The sequence below is a fragment of the Hemitrygon akajei genome, unplaced genomic scaffold (genome assembly GCF_048418815.1).
Source record: "Hemitrygon akajei unplaced genomic scaffold, sHemAka1.3 Scf000121, whole genome shotgun sequence".
Lineage (NCBI taxonomy): Eukaryota > Metazoa > Chordata > Chondrichthyes > Myliobatiformes > Dasyatidae > Hemitrygon > Hemitrygon akajei.
Genome location: NW_027332007.1, coordinates 1,764,487 through 1,787,837, shown reverse-complemented (window position 1 = coordinate 1,787,837; position 23,351 = coordinate 1,764,487). Strand labels below are relative to the sequence as shown.

Genomic DNA, 23,351 nt, shown 5'->3' with positions numbered 1-23,351 from the left:
GTGTTTTTTTTTTATCGGGGGTCGATATTATTGTTCCCTTTTGTGCGGAGGGATGGGTTTTGGGGTTTGATGATTGGGATCCCGTTCTTCTTGATCCGGGGGGTGGGGTAGAAGTTTGATTTTTCTCTGTGAACGACTTTCATGCTCTTTCTTTGTTTCGTGGTTCTCTGGAGAGAAAAAAAAAACATCGTTATTTATGGATACCTGCTTTAATAATAAACTAACCTTTGAACTACCCGTTCCGAGCGGGACTTCCCGGTGTCCAAACATTTTCATTCCTATTTCCATTCCCGTTGCTACCCCGCCTGCTGTGTTCGGCCAGCATTTTGTTTGTGTTGCTTTGGATTTCCAGGATCTGCAGACTTTGTCGTGTTTGTGATTTACCTCTCCGTTGTCCCTCCCGCCTCCGGCCACTTGTGGCGCTGTATGGATCTCCAGCCATCGGCAACGATGTGCAGACCTCCGGCCACCGGTGGCGCTGTAGAGAAACGCTGCTGAACGCATGCGTGGTGCCGACTGCCGCTGTTGGCGATTCTCCGATTCGAGCAGGGGTGAGTAGGGAATGATCCCGGTGTTGTGTGACTCGGGGGCCGGTTGCATTGGGAAAGGGCCGGGCCCGAGCTCTGCCGGACAGCTGGAGCAGGGGTGCAGTGGCAATTTTTTTTTGCCTGAGCTGTATGGGGGGGGGGTTGTGGCGGCGGGCGGGTGGCGATGATTGATAAGGTCGTGGCCTAAGTTAGAAGGCTTGAAGTTATACAGCTCTCGGTACCTGCACGTGCAGTTCAACTCTTTGAGTGATTATGCAGAAAGTTTGAAGTTAATAACTTTTGTGGTATTTCTGTTTCAGATAATTGAAAATTGCTAGGTTTTGTAAAATTCAATCCTTCCACCTTAGGCCACGAACTTATTAATCACCCCAAGTTTGTGAGACCCAAATTGTGTACATGCTCATTTCATGTACTGGGCAACTTTCTTGCCCCATTCATTTAATGAGCAGGTACACAAATTGTGTGTGACATATATAGGGCTTCTTATAATGTCAAGCAGTAAACCAAGATGAAAGAAATATATGAATTCCAGAGCTCCACAGAAATATAGTGATAGCTAAGACATTAACAAGGTTATAGCCTCTCACTACATTTCAGTGTATAACTGGTACAATTAAACATAGAATACTTAATTTAATAATATGACAAAGTATTACACAGTTGCACTTAACTGATTATCATAGAATATAATTATCAAGCAAGTAAAATAACTTTGTTTGCTTAGAAGTCAAAGGGTTGTTAGTGAGAAAAATGTACTTTAGTCTTAGCGAGTAATCCACGGACCACCACAGATGTAGCCTTACTAATACGACTGAGTCGGAGCAGACGGCAGGGCCCGCAGCGCTTAGATAGATAGATAGATAGATACTTTATTCATCCCCATGGGGAAATTCAACATTTTTTCCAATGTCCCATACACTTGTTGTAGCAGAAACTCATTACATACAATCCTTAACTCAGTAATAATATGATATGCATCTAAATCACTAACTCAAAAAAAAAACATTAATAATAGCTTTAAAGAAGTTCTTAAGTCCTGGCAGTTGAATTGCAAAGTCTAATGGCATTGGGGAGTATTGACCTCTTCATCCTGTCTGAGGAGCATTGCATCGACAGTAACCTTAGCAGTGTTACTCAGAGGTATAAAAATAACAGAAATAAAACAATTCATTTTTTTACACTTTTAGCCCCTAAATTGGAACCAAGTAATCAAGTATGAAAAAAGAACGTCTGATGAACTATTGCTAAAGCCATGAATATTGGTGAATATTAGTCTCAAAAGCTGTAGGTTGGCAACTCTGCCTTGTACCGTTTCTCTCGGAGAAATGGTTGGACAGGAAGTGTACCTGTGAGTGTCGATACTCACAATATCCTCACACGTCGGGTGTTACATGGTTAGACCTTTACAGATCCTGTTTAGTCTTTAAATATATAAAAATTTAAAGAAGCTTGAATCTTTACATAAATTATTATCACATCTATATGAATAGAAAATATTGTATTTTGGAAGTGATAAATGTTAACGGGAGGAGAGCAACCATTTGGGAGGTTTGGAAATGTGCTTTGTCTCGGCTGTGAGTAAATGGGCTGTTCCATGTTTAAACAGTAGAAATAGACCCTGAGTTTGGTGTTCAAACTGTGTTTGGAAATCCACCCCCCCCCCCCCCTCACTGTCACACAGTGGAAATCAGGTAGCTGTGCTGGAGATCTACACTAAAAACTAAAAATGTTTGAAGTCATTCTGATGAAATGTTATTAATTGAGTTGTATTGTAAGCTGTCCCTTACCTGCTGAGTGTTTCTGGTAATTCCAGTTTCTTTTTATTTCTTGGTTTACATTTCATGAACTGGACCTGTTTTAACCTGGAAATGAAAATGGCTGTGATAGTTTGTAGGCCTCCGTTGGAGTCTCTGCAAGTCTCTGATGGTTCTGAACCTGTGCTCAATGGAGTTCAGAGGGACGGTGGGGGTGGTGGGAGATGTATGGTTAAGTAAACCTACTGAATGCTGAAAAGCCTAGATACAGTGGACATGGTGAGGATGTTTCCAATAGACGCAGAGTCTGTGATCTTACAGCACAGTTTCAGAATAAAGATGCTTCCCTTTAAAACTGAGATGAGAAGAATTTTTTGGCTAAAAGATGTCTGATCTGTGGAATTTGTTGCCGCAGAAGTTGATTGAGGCTGCCATTTGGGTATATTTATGACAGAGATTAATATATTCATGATTGCTGAGTAGCTTCAGGGTTACAGGAGGAAGACAGGAATATGGTGTTGGAATGATAATCAGCCGTGGTTGAATGGTGGGCAGACCAGATGGATTGAATCACCTAATTCTGTTCCTGTGTATTATGTCTTACCATGACTGAATGAATGCTCCTTCTTATCCCATATCGTCTGTGACATGTGAGGGACAATAAAAGATTGTTCACTGAGATCATTAAATCTGCCTTCAGTGTTTAAATTTCAGAGAGTTTTGTTCTTAGTAACATTACGCAGAAATGTTTGGTTCTCCTTTTCATTATTAATGTGCTTCATTGTCTCTCTGGTTAAAGTTAGACCTGTGGTGAGAGATTTATTTGAAGAAAAACCCCAACTGGAGGCAAACCACGACTGAAGACGAGGGAACAGCAACAAGTGAACCAGCCCGAGGATTGAGAGCATCAACTGGAGAGAACCCATCTGACTCGGAGATTCCAGTGATTCAGTCAGGAGAAAGTTTGGTAGGTCTCATTTACTCAAACACTGGTCCTTTAGACATTACATACCTGTACAAAGGAAGGTAGGAAATAGTTGGAGTGAGACTGAATGTGTCCAGAAGAACCAGTTATGCCTCTGTCAGACCCAGTTGCAATGACTCCAGGTCTGGTAATGTGCTTCCAGCAGCCCAGCCCTTTGAAACCACTCCCATTCTCTCACAGTGGTTACTCAGTTCAAGATCTTGCATCCTCTGATGTAGCTTTTGGTCAGTTCTGAGTGGGGGAGGGAAAGAGAGGGGAGTGTTTATGCTGACTGTCTTTCAAAAAGATTAATTGTTTGAACTTGCTGCAAACTCTCTCCCCATACCCTGTACTTTCTCAACTAAATTATTGACATAGCAATGGGCGTAACCCCTGGGAAAGTCACTAAGCACGGGACTCGAGTCCAAGAAACAGGCAGTCACCATAACACTCTGCCTCTTACCAATCATCTGTTTGCAGACCCTGGGGCTCTGTAACAAACTCAATGTTAACAGAAAGATTAGTCAGTGATTAAGATGATGAGAGAATTGTGGCTCCTGACAGGACACGTGAGCTGAGCTGTCTGATTCAATGGACCAGATCCACCCTCGTTGACAACGTAATTTACCCCTTGCACATCCACTCAGGTCATGTTACATCCGATCACCCACAGTACCCAAACCCCCCTCCGTCCCACCAGTGGCCCCACACCCTTCTGACCATTCACCCCACACCGACACATAGACAGGCCCCCTTCACCTACATCCACCCTCCCAAGCTGGAGGGGAAACACAACAAACTGATCCCGCAATCCCGACTCGGGCGCAAATCTAAAAGACTGGAGAACCCGGTGCCTCCAGCTGTCTGGATCGATCCCAGCCCATTCCCACTGCAACCGGCCCTCGATTTACACAAACCCGAGATTAACTCTTTCCTCACCGCTAACTGAACAGGAGAAACACCAGCATCCGCTGGGGTTGGCATTGCACTGCGATTTGCAGCAGGTCCCCGTATGCTGTGAAACTCCCCACTGTCAGATATGTTGACCAGAACCGTACGTGTTAGAGCTCCCCACTGTTGGATATGTTGACCAGAATCATACACAGTAAATCTCAAGGCATGGAACCGTAATCCCACGGTGGATTTGTTCGGTGACTTGTGAACATATGTGATTAACGACCCTGCAACTGGGGACTGAATAAATAGTTAGTCTAACAATTCTAATCAGACACACCATCTTCTCACATTTCTCCCTCATCCCTGTCTACATACCCCGTTTCCCTCACCACTCCCTCCTCACAGTCCCTCTTCATCCTCCTGCCCTCTACTCCAGACCTCCCTTTTTATTCAGTCTCTCCCTCGCCATCTCACCTCTCCCTCACCCCTTCCATATCATCACCCCTCTCAATCATTCTTGCTTCCTCCCCACCTCTACCCTCCCCTTCCCTCTTCTCTATCCGCCTCAGTGACACTGCTACTTGACCATTCTCCCACTCTCTTTCACCTTCTGCCTTCCCCTCTCCATCTCCCCCTGTCTCATGCACCCTCTCACTTCAATCAAAATTGTCTCTCTCACTCAGTCACCTCCACCACTCTGTAACCTCCATTTCCAGCTCTCACCCTCTCTATCTCTCTCCCTACCTCCCACCCTCCCCCCTCTCTCAAACACTCTCCCTGCTGGCTCCCGTATCCATCATTGTCTTCCCCTCTTTATCACTCTCTAAATCTACCACTCACCCCACACGTTCTCCCTCTTCGCTCCCTGTCAGTCCTCCTCCTCACCCCCCCCATCACACCCCGTGCTCACCACCTCATTGAATACAGTGGTATGCAAACAGCTGGGCACCACTGGTCAAACATTCTGTTACTGTGAATAATTTAGTGAGTAGAAGGTGAACTGATCTCCAAAAGTCATAAAGTTAAACACAAAACATTCCTTTCAACATTTTAAGTAAGATTAGTGTGTTATTAAAAACACAAAATGCTGGCAGAGCACAGCAGGCCAGACAGCATCTATGGGAGGAGGTAGTGACGACGTTTCAGGCTGAAACCCTTCATGAGGAGTTTAGTGTATTATTTCTGTTTTGTACAATTTTAGAGTGGGGGGGGGAAAAAAAGGAAAGGAGCACCATGGAAAAGTTTGGGCACCCCAAGAGATTTGAGCTCTCAGTTAAATTTTACCACGGTCTCAGACCTGAATTAGCTTGTTAGGACAATGGCTTGTTCACAGTCATCATTAGGGCAGGCCAGGTTATGCAAATCGCAAAGCTTTATAAATACCCTGACTCTTCAAACCTTGTCCCAACAATCAGCAGCCATGGGCTCCTCTAAGCAGCTGCCTAGCACTCTAAAAGTTAAAATAAATGATGCTCAAATAGCAGGAGAAGGCTATAAGAAGATAGCAAAGCGTTTTCAGGTAGCCGTTTCCTCAGTTCACAATGTAATTAAGAAATGGCAGTTAACAGGAACAGTGGAGGTCAAGTTGATGTCTGGAAGACCAAGAAAACTTTCTGAGAGAACTACTCGTAGGATTCCTAGAAAGGCAAATCGAAACCCCCATTTGACTGTAAAAAAACATTCAGGAATATTTAGCAGACTCTGGAGTGGTGGTGCACTGTTCTACTGTGCAGCAACACCTGCACAAACATGACCTTCATGGAAGAGTCATCAGAAGAAAACCTTTCCTGCGTCCTCACCACAAAACTCAGCGTCAGAGGTTTTTCTGACATTGAGGGAGAGGTTGTTTTCTTCACACCAGACAGATGTTGTTCAGTCCTCAGATAGAGTCAGCAATCAAATGCTTGAGCATGGTGCGATGAATGTGTTGAGCTGTGGAAGTCATGATGCAAGAAGCATCGTAGGAAAGCCAGATGAGCCCAGGGCATGGAATTGTGATATCGTAGGCATTACTGGGAATTGGTTGCACCCAACAGTCTGAGGGATGTAGAGGAACAAATTTGTAGAGAGTTCACAGACTACACCAAGAAGCAATAGTTGATATAGTAAGTGATTTTAACTTTCCATATATTGACTGGGACTCCCATACTGTAAAAGGACTAGATGGGGTCGAGTTTGTCAAATGAGCCTTAATCAGTACGTAAAACATCCGGCGTAGAAGTGTGCAATAAGCTGTTGGGAAACGATCCAGGGCTGGTGACAGAAATTAGTGTATGGGAACACCTTGTGTATAGTGATCATAATGCCATGAGATTCCAAGAAAATATGGAAAAACAGAGATCTGGACCTCTCTTGAGATTCTAAATTGGAGAAAGATCAACTTTATGGTATTTGCAAGGATTTGACAAGTGTGGATTGGAACAGGCTGTTTTCTGGCAAAGGAGTACTTGGTAAGTGGGGATTCTTCAGAAGTGAATTTTTGAGGGTGTAGAGTTTGTATGTGCCTGCCAAAATAAAAGTTGAAAGTTAACTGGTGCAGGGAACCTTTGTTTTCAACTGATATCGAGGCCCCGGATATTTTGTTCCTCTAAATTCCTCAGGCTGTTGGGTGCTACCAAGACACATTAATGACTACAATATAATACTCCCACACCCTGAGCTCATCTGACTTTCTTTAGTTGTCTTCTCTTGGTTTCTAAAAGCTTATTTGCCCTCGCTTTGGCTTTTATGTTGGTTTTGGGTTCTCATTTCAGCCACGGTTGAGTCCTCCTGCCTTTCCAATGTTTCCATGTCTTTGGGATGTATTGATTACTCAGCTCCTGAGTTGCTCCCAGAAACTCCAGCCATTGCTGCTCTGTTGTCACTCCTACCTTTTCCCTTCCAAATAAGTTTGGCCAGCTTCTCTGTCACAGAAACGTGGAGAAGGTCAGAACAGAAACATGCCCACTCTGGACGAACAGAATGGTGACCTATACAGGAGACAAAATAGATGGGGGAGGTTTTAAATAATAGTTTTGCATCTGTATTTGCTCAGGAGATGGACACAGAGTCGATAGAAGTGAGCCAAAGCAGCATCAACTTCATGGACCTTGTGCAGATTACAGAGGTGGAGGTGTTTGCTGTCTTAAGGCAAATTAGCATGGATAAATCCCCAGGGCCTGACAAGTTGTTCCCCAGGACCCTGTGGAAGACAAGTGCAGAAATTGTGGGGGTCCAAGCAGAGATATTTAAATCATCCTTAGTGACAGGTGAGGTACTGGAGGATTGGAGGACAGCCAAGGTTGATCCGCTGTTCAAGAAAGGCTCTAAGGATAAATGAGAAAACTTTATGTTAGTGAGCTTGACATCAGTAGTGGGAAAGTTATTAGAACATATGAGCAGGAACCGGATATATACCGTAGATTTCGCACTACAGAGCGCACCTGATTAAAAGCCGCTGGCTCTAATTTTAGAAAGAAAATCAATTTTGTACTTGTACAAGCCGCACCGGATTTTAGGCCGCAGGTGTCCCACGTTGTAATATGAGATATTTACACAGAAAGATATTACACGTGAGGATTTTTTAACTTTTAATTAAATCCGTATGGTAACATAAACAAATACATATTGCAAATGCTTTTTTTCGAACCGTGCCTCTAACACGGCTACTTTTAAATATACATACGTATCGGTAACACACAAATTACGTTGCGTATACTTTTTTACTGAACAGTGCACGAACAACATTCCAATATCTCCTAACGACTGGTAAAAAAATATATACTGCAGCCTACCAGGAAAAGTTATTGATCGCCTTTAACTTAAAAGCAGCGTTTTCGTTCGGGTCTAATGCGCTCGGGTCTAATGCGCTAGGCTAATGTGCTCGCACCCACCTTCCCATTTATCGCAAACCGGTATTTCCCACAAGACGCGGCGAAACCGGATGTGATGTCATAGTATCCCGGGATGTACAGAAAACAAATATACTTAACACTTTTAACTTTAACTAGAAAATACTAACAAATGAATAACTAAGCGAAAATATTATAAACTAAATAACTGCCATAAAGGCAGCACAATGCTTTTCTTCGAGTGTTTTCCATGTTGATGAGGGTGAGTACAAATGACTGATTTACAATAATTTAATTGTGAAAGTGCGCTTGATTTATCGTACAATTTCATTGGACCTCTGTGAACTACTCATCAATTTTATTGGTCTACTGTTACGAGGCAAAATGTTTTTGGCGGCATGAAATAAAACCATGCATTAGCCGCACTGTAGTAAAGGCCGCAGTGTCAAAGCTGTTCAAAGCGTGGGAAAAAAGTAGTGGCTTATAATCCGACATCTACGGTAAGTATTTGGATCGATGTGGACTGATTAAGGATAGACAGCATGGTTTTGTGCATGGTAGGTCATGTCTAACCAATCTTATAGAGTCTCTGGAGAAAGCTATCAGGAAAGTGGATGAAGGCAAGGCAGCTGATGTTTTCTACATGGGCACTTGACAAAGTCACAAATGGGAGGTTGGTCAAGAAGGTTCAGTCACTTAGCATTCAAGATGAGATAGTAAATTGAATGAGGCAATGGTTTTGGGAGATATTTAAGGAAACGTACGCTGCAACCTGAGTTTCTTCGGTTAGCGGACGATTTCCCTCCATGCCTCTCTGGCGTCGTGGGCAACCGCGTACGAGGCAAGTTACAGCAGTGGTTCCAAAGAAATCAGCAGCCCGTAACCCGGCATGGATGGAAAGTGTGCAGGGGAGCCGGCTGGATTCAAATTCAGGTTCATTCTGAAGTCCGGCACTGTTGCCACTGTGCCACCAGCCAGATCCGGAGATTTTTTTCAATATTTTTATTGATTGTGTGTGTATATATATATATATATATATATATATTTAATAAACTATAAAAAATGATAAAATGGTACCAAATACTGTATATTAGAAACACACTTATAATCATAGATAGATAGATAGATACTTTATTCATCCCCATGGGGAAATTCAACCTTTTTTCCAATGTCCCATACACTTGTTGTAGCAAAACTAATTACATACAATACTTAACTCAGTAAAAAAAATATGATATGCATCTAAATCACTTACTCAAAAAGCATTAATAATAGCTTTTAAAAAGTTCTTAAGTCCTGGCGGTTGAATTGTAAAGCCTAATGAATATATTCATGTAAATTGACTTAAATCATAATATTGAAATCTTCTAATTTTATCATTATACAAAAAAAATCTAATCCGCTACCAACAAAAAGCTGCTTGGTAAAAAAAAGAAAAAAAATGAAAAACGTCCTTATCATTATAAAGAACTAGATGATAATATGAGCCAACATCCGTACGTAACAACAAATCAAATGCTTTGAAAATAATTCAAAAATGGTCCCCATTATGTTTTAAAGTTTTTGATTCTGAAATTGAACACCGAATCTTTTCTAAATTTAAGCATGACGTAACATCACGTAGCCACTGATCAGGTATTTCCAAAATCATATCTTGCCCTCCAACAATACCAAATAAGGCAGTCAAAGGATTAGGCTTAAAATTAACTTTAAAAAGTGCAGAAAAGGTTTGAAATACTTCCTTTCAGTATTTTTCAAGCCTCGGCCATATCCGAAACATAAGAATCAATGAAGCTACTCCATAGTTGCACCTGTCACAATAGGGAGACATATCCAAATAAAAATGAGAGAGCTTATCCTTAGTCATATGGGCCCTACGGACTACTTTAAATTGTAGGAAGGGATGGCAGGCATATAACGATGAAGTATTAACCAATTTATAAATTTCATTCCAGGTTCCTCAGAGATTGAAGTCTGCAAATCTTGTTCCCAGAGATTTTTAATTTTGTCTAAAGGAACATTTGTCATTCTCAACAGCATGCCATAAATATTGGATATTGAACCATTCTGAAAAGTTTTCAGATTAAAAATTACATCTAATAAATTCTTACCTGGACTTTTTGGAAATGTATGCAATTGAGACTGCAGAAATTCCCTAAATTGCAGATATAAAAAAAAGGTTTTTGGTAAGCTATATTTAGCTGACAATTGCTCAAGCGAAAAGACTTCCTCCAACTAACAAATCCTGGAAGCGTTTAATACCCAGTCTATCCCATTCTTTAAAAACTACATCGATCAAAAAAGGTTTAAAAAATAGCTAGAACAAATAGGACTTGATAGAGAATGTCTCATTAAAACAAAATATTTTCTAAATTGTATCCAAATCCTCAAAGTATGTTTAACTACGAAACTGTCAGTTAGTTTACTTAAAAATAAAGGAAGTGAAGATCCAAGAAGAGAAATAATAGAGAATTTATGAACAGAATTAGCTTCCATAGAAACCCAAACAGGACAGTCCTCATGGTTAATATAGTATGACCAAAATGTGAGGTTCCATATATTGCCTGCCCAGTAATAAAACATAAAATTTGGTCATGCTAAACCTCCATTCTTTCTTGCTTTTTGAAAATGAAATTTATTTAGTCGAGAAAGTTTATGTTTCCATATATAGGAAGATAGGGTAGAGTCAAGAAAATCAAAAAAGGATTGCGGAATAAAGACGGGTAAGGCCTAAAAAAGGTATTTAAATTTAGGTAAGATTCATTTTAATAGAATTGATTCGGCCAATCAACGATAATGAAAGAGGCAACCATTTTGAAAGTGTCCTTTTAACGTAACCCAATAGAGTGAAAAAACTTCCTTTAAATAATAGCTTATAAATCTTAGTAATTATTACACCAAAATAGGTTAATTGATTTCTTACAGTTTTAAAAGGAAGGTTAGTATGAATGGGTACCAAATTATTCAAAGGAAGAAGTTCAGTCTTATGTAAATTTAGATTATATCCTGAAAATTGGCTGAAACAAGAAAGTAAAGAAAGCACAGAAGTTTCGACATTAGAAATATAAAGTAGTAGGTCATCGGCATAGAACAAAACTTTGTGAATAATACCTCTCCTTAATATCCCAGTGATACACTGAGATTCTCTAAAGGCAATAGCTAAGTGTTCTAAGGCCAGATCAAAGAGCAAAGGACTCAAAGGACAACCTCAAATGACCAGACTGGATTTATTAAAGATAAATATTCTCATTTCACTATTCGTCATTTATTAAATGTCATTTATTCTCCTTCCAAAGAGACATTGGAATGTGTGACATCCTTAGATGCTGAGAAGGCCTTTGATTGGGTTGAAAACATCAGAAAATTTAATTTTGGGCCTGATTTTATTCAATGGTTTAAATTACTTTATTTATATCCTTCTGCTCGGATTTTAACTAATTCTCAGAATTACAAACCATTTATCTCCAATGTGGAACTAGACTAGGTCAGGAGATATTTACATGGCATTAAGTCTATGGCACTTTAAATTAATAGTACATAAAAGAAAATCCCAGCTGTATGTCAACAAAAGCTACTTGCGTGAGAGTGTTTCAGTTACTGTGGGGCCAGGCACCCATGCAGCTCAGGGGGAACGGGGAATATTGCCAATGGAGAGAGTCAAACTGAGCCAAGTAACAGACTGGAGATGGCAGAAATGCCCCATACTTCTCGACCATCAGAGAGTTTGATGGTCATTCCAGATACTAACACTTTGCCCAGTTAGAAGGTGATTTCTCTCTCCAACTTGGGTTGAACTACACTGTAACAGTGTGATATCAGATCACACTTTGGCAACTCAAGTGAGCTCATCTGAAATGTTGTCCTTCTTTACAGGTTAAAAATGACAAGGAATTTGTCTATGGAAATTCAGACACAGCATACCAGTTTTGCTGTCTCGGTCTAGATATTTAAGAAGTGGAGCAAGGGATTCACTCGATCATCCTTCCTGCTCAGACTGTGGACAGGGATTCACTTGGTCATCTGACCAACTGGCACGCCGATCATTTCACCTGCTCAGACAGTGGGAGTGCATTCACTCGGTCATCTCATCTGAAGGTATATCAGCAAGTTCACACTGGGCAAGGCCACTCACCTGTTCTGTGTGTGAGAAGGGGTTCAGTCGGTCATCCCACCTGTGGACACAGCAGTCAGATCACACTGGGCAAAGGTTGCTCATCTGCTGAATTTGTGGGAAAGTATTCACTCAGTCATCTGATCTAATGGCTCACCAGCGAGTTCACACTGGGGAGCGGCCGTTCACCTGCTCAGACTGTGGGAAGGGATTCACTCATTCATCCACCCTACTGGTACATCAGCGAGTTCACACTGGAGAGAGGCCATTCACCTGCTCAGAATGTGGGAAGGGATTCACTCGGTCATCCCATCTGAAGGTACATCAGTTAGTTCACACTGGGGAGAGGCCATTCACCTGCTCAAACTGTGGGAAGGGATACACTCGGTCATCCACTCTGAAGGAACATCAGTTAGTTCACACTGGGGAGAGGCCATTCACCTGCTCGGACTGTGGGAAGGGATTCACTTACTCATCTAATCTGAAAGTACATCAGCGAGTTCACACTGGGGAGAGGCCATTCACCTGCTCAGACTGTGGGAAGGGATTCACTCGGTCATCCCATCTGAAGGTACATCAGCGATTTCACACTGGGGAGAAGCAGTTCATCTGCTCAGACTGTGGGAAGGGATTCACTCGGTCATGTAAACTGAAGTTACATCAGCGAGTTAACACTGGGGAGAGGCCATTCACCTGCTCAGAATGTGGGAAGGGATTCACACAGTCGTTTAAATTAAAGGAACATCAGAGAGTTCACACTGGGGAGAGGCCATTTACCTGCTCAGACTGTGGGAAGGGATTCACTTGGTCATCTCAACTGAAGGTACATCAGCGAGTTCATACTGGGGAGAGGCCGTTCACCTGCTCAGACTGTGGGAAGGGATTCACTCAGTCATCTAAACTGAAGGTACATCAGTTAGTTCACACTGGGGAGAGGCCATTCACCTGCTCAGAATGTGGGAAGGGATTCACTCGGTCATCTGACCTACTGGTACATCAGCGAGTTCACACTGGGGAGAGGCCATTCACCTGCTCAGAATGTGGGAAGGGATTTACTCGGTCATCTGACCTACTGGTACATCAGCGAGTTCACACTGGGGAGAAGCCGTTCACCTGTTCAGAATGTGGGAATGGATTCACTCGGTCATCTGCCCTACTGGTGCATCAGCGAGTTCACACTGGGGAGAGGCCATTCACCTGCTCAGAATGTGGGCAGGGATTCACTCGGTTATCCCATCTGAAGGTACATCAGCGAGTTCACACTGGGGAGAGGCCATTCACCTGCTCAGAATGTGGGCAGGGATTCACTCAGTCATCCCATCTGAAGGTACATCAGCGAGTTCACACTGGGGAGAGGCTGATCACCTACTTAGACACTGGGAGGAGATTCTCTCAGTCATCTCAACTTTATGTGCATCATTGAGTTCACACTGGGGAGAGGCCGTTCACCTGCTGTGAATGTGGGGAAGGATTCACTCAGTCATCTAACCTTGTGACACACTACTGGATTCACACTGGGGAGAACCTTTAAATAAGCTGCATGCTGGATATTTGTTCATCACCATTGCTGAATGCAATTTGAAGAGTGACTTGTAAATTATTGCTGCTGATCACCACACCCAGTTCTGCACCCTGGTCACTGGGCATGGGAGGAGTTTCTTCTGCTGCACATTCATCTTTAATGGGACTGGAGTTTAATATTCTGGATCAGAGAAATAAGTCAGTTCTATTTTAAACTCTGTCTCCAGTACTTGGTGAATTTATAACACACCTAGCGTACAGTAGAGAGTCAACTCAGGCCGGCTGGACCCTGCCAGTGATTCTGTTCCAGGACAGTCATTTTCATTTTTTCAATGTTTTTATTGATTTCCAGTAATGAAAAATATACATATCAGTGGAGAGGTTTAGCAAACAGATAATACAAAAGACATAAACAGCAATAAAGAAAAGTATATATTGTCAAAATCAGATAGGTTTAATGTTATGCTGTTATATATACAGTGTAATCAAAAAAACACAACTCTTAATAAATCGTTAAAAAAAGATTGGAAAATTTTATTTATATGCAGGAAAAAAACACTAAACTGAATAAGAAAAGAGATTGGGCAGTCCAATTGAGGATAAAATTAGAAGAAAAACAAAGAGAAAAGGCACCCTTCCAGTCACCTCCAAACCTTCACAGATAAGGATTTTTCCTAAAGAGAATAAAGAACAAATAAATTAAATCATATGAAAATATTGAATAAAGGGTCACCAGACTTGCTCAAAATTAAACGATGTATCAAACGTCCAGCTTCTAATTTTCTCCAAGCTTAGATATGACATAATGGAGGTGAGCCAATAGAAAACAGTAGAGGATTAGATTCTTTCCAATATAACAAGATAGTACTCCTCGTCAGTAAAGTTGAAAAGGCGATTGCATGTTGAGTGGAAGCAGATACTCTCCCTATTTCCTCTAGAATAATCCCAAAAATTGCCGTAAGAGAAATTGAGTTGAACATCCACATCTATAACTTTAGACAATATTCTAAACACATCTCTTAGAGCAGCTACCTCTACGTTATATCTGTCACAAATAGGGCTTATATTAGGAAATATATGCACCAATTTATCTTTAGACATATTGGCCCTATGTACTATCTTAAACTGAGCAGAGAGTCAACTCAGGCCTGCTGGACCCTGCCAGTGATTCTGTCCCACGACAGTCCTTTTAAATCCTCCCCTGTCGTTCACCTCTTGTTCCCCCGTGGGACGGGTTCCAAACAGTCACCACTCTGTGGGTGAAAAGGTTCCCCTTGAATTTTCTCCAGACTGAAGAAGTTGAGCTGACTGCAGTTCTGTCTGAGATGTTCTTTGCCCCTGAAATCTCTGAGCTGAGGAAGAATGAATTTGGGAGATACCCTCCTTATTCATGGCTCATTTCCACATTATGGGTCATTTTCCCTGCTTCTAAAGAGTTGTTAGAAAACACGCTGTCCTCTAAAGACTGAAAGCAGAATGCGAAAACATTGGTTGGATGTTCAAAGGAGCAGGATCAGAAACCAGAGGAGAGTCTGCACAGGGCAGAGTTTGGGGCTCTGGACGATGGTCGAGGTAAGAACGTATGATGAGGAGAAGGAAATCAGCAGCGGGGTGTGGCAATGAATGACAATAGCAACATTTGGAAGCTGATAGAGAAAATAATTTGTTTGACTAATGACACAAACAATACCTGTGGTGAGGTGCTCCACTGGTCAGGGAACGTGTGTGTTCAGAATTGTTATATCTATTGAGGGATTTGCTTGTTTATCCTGTAATATTATATCAGGATGGTTATTATGGATTGTCCTATCTGTAATAATGTATCAATTATCATATAAATTGTGAGATTTTGACTAAGTGGATCAGGCTGGAATTTATTGTACCTTAATTAGGTTAACATGGTCATTCATCCGTTTGTATTTTAAAGCAAGATTTTGGTGAATGATATTTGCCACTTGATTGCAGCTGTATAATTAATCAGATTGAGTTCAACTGCCCCAGGATCCTGGAATGTGTTGGATTGTGTCTGGTTTCTCTTAGCATTTTCTGCATTGATTGCCTTGTTTGTATTGTATGTATTTGAGATTTTCTTCCCCTTTTGTTAACCACCTTGTCCTGTATTTCTGCAAGGAACCCCTCTGTTTCTGGGAAGAGGTCTCCAACTCTCAGTCAGGTGCTCGATGATTCCTTGTCACCATCTCGTCTGCTCAGATCGTTGGGATGTCTCCCATGGAGGGTCATACTCATTCCACTGGTTAAGGTTTTCTTCCACAGTGATGATTTGTTTTTCTGAGGTAGCTTCTCATTTAAGTTTTCTGGTCTGTATTTCTTATCACAATTGCATATACACATATGGAGTGCTGAATCACGTTCAAATTCAAGTGTAATCCAAGATGGCGGCGCGACGGAGCTTGCAGCGGCCATTCCGGAGCTGATTATCTGTTATTTGTGAAGCGGGGTGCCGTGCGCAATCATAATCGGATGAAAAACGGACGTGGGAGCACGGAGGAACATCTGGAAATCTCCAGGAAGACCTTCTTCGTTGCTGCTGCTGCTGTGAGATCCGGGACTCAGCTGGGAAGAACAGGCCCCCATTCCTCGGGGTCGCGTTGGCGGGGCAGTCTTAATACGCTCGGCAGAGGATGGTGCTCGGAGAAGCTGTGCCGGAGGCGCGGAGGTTCGCCGGACATGGAGTCCGCTGCGGTCAGGTCGCTTTCACTGTGTGCTGTGTCTGCGAGGCTGAGTCGGGCGGCGCCGTGGAAGTCCATAGCGGGGGTATTCCCTTCTGCTGCCTGCGTGGGATGACGAGTCTATCGGGACCCTGTGGACGTGGAAACTGTGTGCTGGTTTCTTTTGAACTTATAGTCTTTTAACATCTTTGGACTATTTTTACTGTGCCCATGGTCTGTTTTTTTAAATGAATTATGCTATTGTTTGCACTGTTGTAACTACGTGGTTTCGTGCAGGTTTTGTAGCTTTAGTTTTTGGTCTTGTTTTGTCTGGTGGGTTTGGAGCTCCTTTCAGGGTAACGTGCTAAGACAGTAGCGCGATATTAATACGCAGCATTCTCTCCGGACACTGGATTGGGGATTGCCAAACGTTATGTGGATTTTCTGGTGTAGTCTGTTTTGTCATGTGCTTTTGTGATATCATTCTGGAGGAACGTTGTCTCATTTTTTTTAACTGCATTGCATTTGTGGTTTCTAAATGACAAATAAACTGAATCTGAATATAATAACGTGTTTTGATTTACTTTGTTTATCTGTGCGTGGCTCATCGGAGGATGCTGTCCTTTCTTTCATAAGTAGTTGTGTGTTCTGTGTGTTGTTTGTGCTGCTGTTCTTTACAACCCGGCTCGGAGAAACCTTGTCTAGTTTGTTGGTGTGCATGTGTGTTATTAAATGACAGCAAACTCGACTGGAGGTAGCTAGGCCACACCACCCTCCGAGAAAAACATAGACTGACTGTCCAAACCATGTCCAAACCAAAGAAAGGTGAGGAATGTCAGAGTCTATATCCTCACCTAGACAGCCTGTGCCCAGGCAGGAATCGGGTCTGGACAAAGTTTTCCCGTCTTTGTGGCTCCTTTCCTTGACGCCACCCCTTCTAACAGGCATTCACGCTCTCCCACCCTCCGAACATTATTCGCCACCATCACCCTCGCTCTGTCTCTCTGACATCCAACCGCCATCCCTATGGATGAAATTTCCGAATATAAGGTTTACAGGGCTGTATGTTGCTTAAGCTTTGTGAGATTGTGGACTTCTGCGTTTTCCACGAAATAATATCGTGCCTGTCACTACTGTTCCTCAGAATCATAATACAGCTGCGCAAATGAGATGAGTTTAACAATAAATCATGAAAATAAACATTGTGAACTAACTCCATTGTTCTGCTAAGATTTCACACACCTCTCTGCTACTAGATATAAAGAGAAGCTTTATACTTGTACCTTAGAGTTCCACGCATGTGGACTCTCCGTGATAGCATGTTAAATAAAAGATTTGCCAACTGAACTTGATTCTTTAACATCTCTGACAATTTGCCTTAGTTAAGCAGGATGCCAACAAAATAGTTTCGAACGATGGAGTAACTGTGGGTGGGAATGGCAACTTCGAGTTAGCTACCCGTTGGGTGATCCGCTTTGAGCCTCCTGGCCCATGACCGGGTAGAAAGGACGGCATCGGCAAGATCAAGTAGGGAAGACCGCAGCATTATGTGAAGTATTGTGGAAATTAAGGACTTGAGGATCCGGATCCTAGTCCCACCCAGGATGTTTTCCATTTAGTAAACAAATCCAACAGGTATAAATAAGTCTTCAAGAGGCGAACGGAACGAAATGTCGTTCACGCTTGAGTTGCGACTGATTGTCTTTCCTTTGCAGGAGCAGGTAAGTAGATTGAAGGCGGATGGGAAGTAGTGACAGTAAAGTTGATCAGGAATGCGGGGGAGAGAGTTTCCTGTAAAGATAATGATGAAAACCAGGTAAGTAGATTGAAGGCGGATGGGAAGCAGTGACAGTAAAGTTGATCAGGAATGCGGGGGATAGAATTCCCTGTAAAGATAATGATGAAAACCAGGTAAGTAGATTGAAGGAAGATGGTAAGTAATGATAGTAAAGATTGCTGACAGAAATGCGGGGTGAGTTTTCTCTGTAAAGGTAAAGAAAAAAAATGAGAAAGTTGCGCCAACAGATTGAACGAGTAGCGAAATCCCGTGGAGAGCCGCTGGTGCCGCCAATCTCCACTGCTGATGATGGCTAGTTGGAAAGTGGATATACTAGACATGTGATTTCTTTTACCAGTGACTTGTGTGGTTGGACACAAGGACGGTGGCTCTATGGGAGTCTTTGGAGATAAAGAAAATTATATATTTTAAACAAGATACTGTTAGAGGAGACGGAGACTCTACGCAGGTTTAATAAAGTGTTTTGATTTATGCAATTGACTTTGTTATTTTGAGCCTGGTCAACGGAGCATGTTGTCTTTGTTTTCCTAAGTATCTGTGGGTACTGTGTGCCCTGGGTCGGGGAAACGAAACGTTGTTTCGTTAAATGACAATAACCTTGACTTGTCTTGAGAAAAGGCTGGAGGTAGCTCAGCGACATCAGTCTCCGAAACCAATAAATAGACCGACTGTGCAGAAGACGTCCGAACAGAAGAACCGGGAGGTGTCTCAAGGCTTATATCCTCACCTAGAGAGTCTGAGAGAGCCCGAGCCCGCCCCGGATTCACATCTGATCGAAGTTTTAATGTTCGCAGAAGCTGTACGACAGAATCAAACACCCCGACCCGCCTTATAACGCCCAGGCAACCGAAGCCGACGAGCAGAAGGGGGATAAACCGCAAGACAAAGAACTATCCAAGGATAGATGAGCCCATTTTCCGGGTCGCTTGTCCACTGGCGGATGGGACTAAAAATCAAACGGGACATGAATATACTTTGCATATTTAACTGGGAAACGGGAAGCGAAACAGAATAGATCCTGTTTCACAGTATCCAAAACAAAATGTTTGCCCCGTCGCGGTAATCCGGCCGTGGGCCGTGTCACAGGTTCAAGCTATGGGACAAATTTGTAAGATTTATAACCCCTTGCCTGGAAATGGTCAGATGTTTTTGAAAGTGGTTCGTGGGACCGACTTGGACTGCAGTGCAAGGAAATTTTGAAGTCCCCGGAGGAATAAAGTGAGAAACAATAATGATGGAGATAACGTTACTAATGGAAAGTGGTTACAGGGCACCGTGTAAGGCTGCCATGATTAGGAAGCCATAGTGATTCTGAAGAGGTTGCCAGGTGCAGACAAAAAACAGGAGAAAATATGACTGACTGTGTTTCCCGTTTCCTTGACACATGGGGATCATCTGCTGGAATAGACTAGCAGGACAACTCTGCGCTACCGTGCAGATAGTCCAGACATTCTTAAACTGCCCAACGACGCTGATTGTCAACGACAGCTTATTCTGACATGCCGACCTCTGATGTATTTCCATCGCACCGCCCGATACACTGAAACATCTCAGCCGAGCGATCACCAGAAGCTCCTTTCCGTGACTGACAGAGCAGAATCTCTTTCTTTAACCAGACGCATCTATTGTGGTCCAGAAGACACAGTGGCAGAACTGTTTATGAGTGAAGAGCAGAATGAGCGGTTTAAATTAACAAACCGAACTTCTCATGTCACGATTGCCATCAAACTCCCTGCAACTGCTGAACTACCCGGACCCGTGCTTCAGACTTTACAGGGTTAAACCTCACACTGTCTACATCACTGCCTAATACTAACGCTGCTCTACAACTTCATTCTGGAAATTTAATCTTCGCCCTTCTCAGCGTTAAAACAAAGTTTTACCTGCTTGCTCCCCCTCCTTTGCCCGAGCGTGTCGTACAACTTTTGCTTTCGCAGTCTCCTCCCTCCCTGTGGTCGATACACAAGAACCATGTGGGATTGTACATTCCGCCCCACCACAGGAAGACCAATGTTGTTCCACCCTCTATACGGAAATATAATTTGTCACCGGAGGGGTCACCTCCTTCCCTGTGGTCGGTACACAAGGACCATGTGGGATTGTACATTCCGCCCCACCACAGGAAGACCAATGCTGTTCCACCCTCTATACGGAAATATAATTTGTCACCGGAGGTGTCACCTCCATCCCTGTGGTCGATACACAAGAGCCACGTGGGATTGTACATTCCGCCCCACCACAGGAAGACCAATGCTGTTCCATCCTCTATACGGAAATATAATTTGTCACCGGAGGGATCACCTCCCTCCCTGTGGTCGATACACCAGAACCATGTGGGATTGTACATTCCGCCCCACCACAGGAAGACCAATGCTGTTCCACCCTCTATACGGAAATATAATTTGTCACCGGAGGGGTCACCTCCCTCCCAGTGGTCGGTACACAAGAACCATGTGGGATTGTACATTCCGCCCCACCACAGGAAGACAAATGCTGTTCCACCCTCTATACGGAAATATAATTTGTCACCGGAGGGGTCACCTCCCTCCCTGTGGTCGGTACACAAGAGCCACGTGGGATTGTACATTCCGCCCCACCACAGGACGACCAATGCTGTTCCACCCTCTATACGGAAATATAATTTGTCACCGGAGGGGTCACCTCCCTCCCGTGGTCGGTACACAAGAACCATGTGGGATTGTACATTCCGCCCCACCACAGGAAGACCAATGCTGTTCCACCCTCTATACGGAAAAATAATTTGTCACCGGAGGGGTCACCTCCCTCCCTGTGGTCGATACACAAGAACCATGTGGGATTGTACATTCCGCCCCACCACAGGAAGACCAATGCTGTTCCACCCTCTATACGGAAATATAATTTGTCACCGGAGGGGTCACCTCCCTCCCAGTGGTCGGTACACAAGAACCATGTGGGATTGTACATTCCGCCCCACCACAGGAAGACCAATGCTGTTCCACCCTCTATACGGAAATATAATTTGTCACCGGAGGGGTCACCTCCCTCCCGTGGTCGGTACACAAGAACCATGTTGGATTGTACATTCCGCCCCACCACAGGAAGACCAATGCTGTTCCACCCTCTATACGGAAATATAATTTGTCACCGGAGGGGTCAGCTCCCTCCCTGTGGTCGGTACACAAGAGCCACGTGGGATTGTACATTCCGCCCCACCACAGGACGACCAATGCTGTTCCACCCTCTATACGGAAATATAATTTGTCACCGGAGGGGTCACTTCCCTCCCTGGGGTCGATACACAAGAGCCACGTGGGATTGTACATTCCGCCCCACCACAGGAAGACCAATGCTGTTCCACCCTCGATACGGAAATATAATTTGTCACCGGAGGCAGTGAAAGGTATGAAGCCTGGCATAGAAGCGCTGTTGGATCAGGAAGTGGTGCTCCCAACCTGTAGTCCCTGTAATTCCCCTGTTTCACCAATTCCAAACGCAAGTCGTGATAATGAGTGATTTTTTTTTTACCAGACTTAAGGGAAATTAACAAGATAGTTGTACCTCTTGGTCACGTCGTTCCCGATGCTAACGTCATTCTCTCCATATTCCTACCGCATCTGATGTTTTTCTGTTATAGACTCTGTTCTGCCTTTTTCTCCATCCCATTACACAAGGACAGTCAGTATTTGTTTGCTTTCACTTACAGTGCTGGACAGTGAACTCGGACCAGGGTGCATCATGGGTAAACTGAGAGCCCCTCGGTTTTGTGCCGCAGCAGTCACACGGGATTTAAGCGCCCAGCGGTTGCCAGGGGAAAGTAGAAATTTACAAACTGCCTATTATCACTCTCGGCCGAGTTAATTGCGAAAAAATGACATTGCGGCTTTATTGACAACCCTGGCTGAAAAGAGACAAAAGGTTTCCCTCAATAAACATCCCTCAATAAATTTCAGCCCACTCTACAGGATTTGGGAGACATGGTTTCTCAAGGAACGGAGCAAATTGCAAAGAACGAATTGCAGCTTTTATTAATGCGCCACCTCCCCGCACCCGAACTCAAATGCTTCCCGTTTTGTGAATGGTCAACTACTGTAGGCATTGGATTCCTGAATATCGAATGACGGAGACTCCTCGTCGACATTACCGAGCATGTCTGCCGAAATACAGTGGACTCAGGAAATGAACACAGCCTTTAATGCTCTTAACACCGTTTTGTCAACCGTCCCTGCTTTGGGCATATCTGACTATCCAGCTCCTTTCCAATTATTTGCAAATAAACACCAAGGGTTTGGTAGTGGCAATTTAGCACAACGACATCGGGGTCTCAGACAACCCGTTGCATATTATTCATTACAATTACCTCTATTTGTAAGAGGCATGCCTGTTTGTCTAAAATCTGTCGCCGACCCTGCAGTTGTGGTAGAAATGTCTAATCCTATTGTATTGGATCACCCTGATGAAGGGTCTGGGCCCGAAACGTCACTGTTTGCTCTTTTACACAGAGGCTGCCTGACCTGCTGAGTTCCTCCAGGATTTTTTGTCCATTACTTTGATTTCCAGCATCTGCAGATTTTCTCTTGTTTCTGATTGGACTCAGGCAACAGTCAACAACAGAAGGACATGTAGTGCATTGACACAACAAAGTTAACCCCGGGTCATTACCATCTCCGGATGCAATGGTCTTGTCATTTAATCTTGCCAGGCAGTTGTGTTGTAGTCAGTAAACCTCTCAAACTGATTGGGAGTTAAATTGACCAAGACTAGAATGAAGTCCCTTCGGATTCAAACTGTGATTGTGCTCAAGGGGTGGGCGGAGATGGGACATAATCGGTACGTATCACTGGAACAGTCATGTATAATAAAGTGTTGAGTTACTAATGACTGGCGCGAGGCGCATAAATCTATTCTGCGCTCGAAAAGTTACCTGTCGGGTCAACTCTTCCTTCCGTCAAACCCCGGGAGTGTAGAATCACCGAAGTTGTACAACGCTGATCGGTGGCAGGTCAGACATCAGTGAGACGGAACTGGAAATGCAACAGAGTAAGTAATGTTCGATCAGAGAGCGACACTACATTGTTTAAAGTAATTCTGCGATATTTCTCTGTATGGCTTGCCGCATCCGCTAATCAATTTGAAAGATACAGGGTCCGAATCCACAGATACGAGGTATTTGACATTTCTTTTTTTACCATTGTGATGAAAGGTAAGCACAGAAATATTAATGAATATTTAACCGACCGTACCTCACAAGCTGAGCGTTTCCATTAATTTGTCTGAATT

General features: G+C 43.3%; 1 protein-coding gene across 1 annotated transcript in view; it reads left to right on the top strand.

The window, feature by feature from the left end:
* Positions 1 to 371: 371 nt before the first annotated feature.
* Positions 372 to 23,351, top strand: part of LOC140723630 (uncharacterized) — a 48,235-nt gene continuing 25,255 nt past the window's right edge. The window contains exons 1-5 of the mRNA XM_073038204.1: positions 372 to 551; positions 3,102 to 3,269; positions 11,867 to 12,911; positions 18,010 to 18,015; positions 18,711 to 18,891. Coding sequence (XP_072894305.1) covers positions 12,253 to 12,911; positions 18,010 to 18,015; positions 18,711 to 18,891 — 846 coding nt within the window. The 5' untranslated portion in view covers positions 372 to 551; positions 3,102 to 3,269; positions 11,867 to 12,252. The remainder of the gene's footprint in view (positions 552 to 3,101; positions 3,270 to 11,866; positions 12,912 to 18,009; positions 18,016 to 18,710; positions 18,892 to 23,351) is intronic.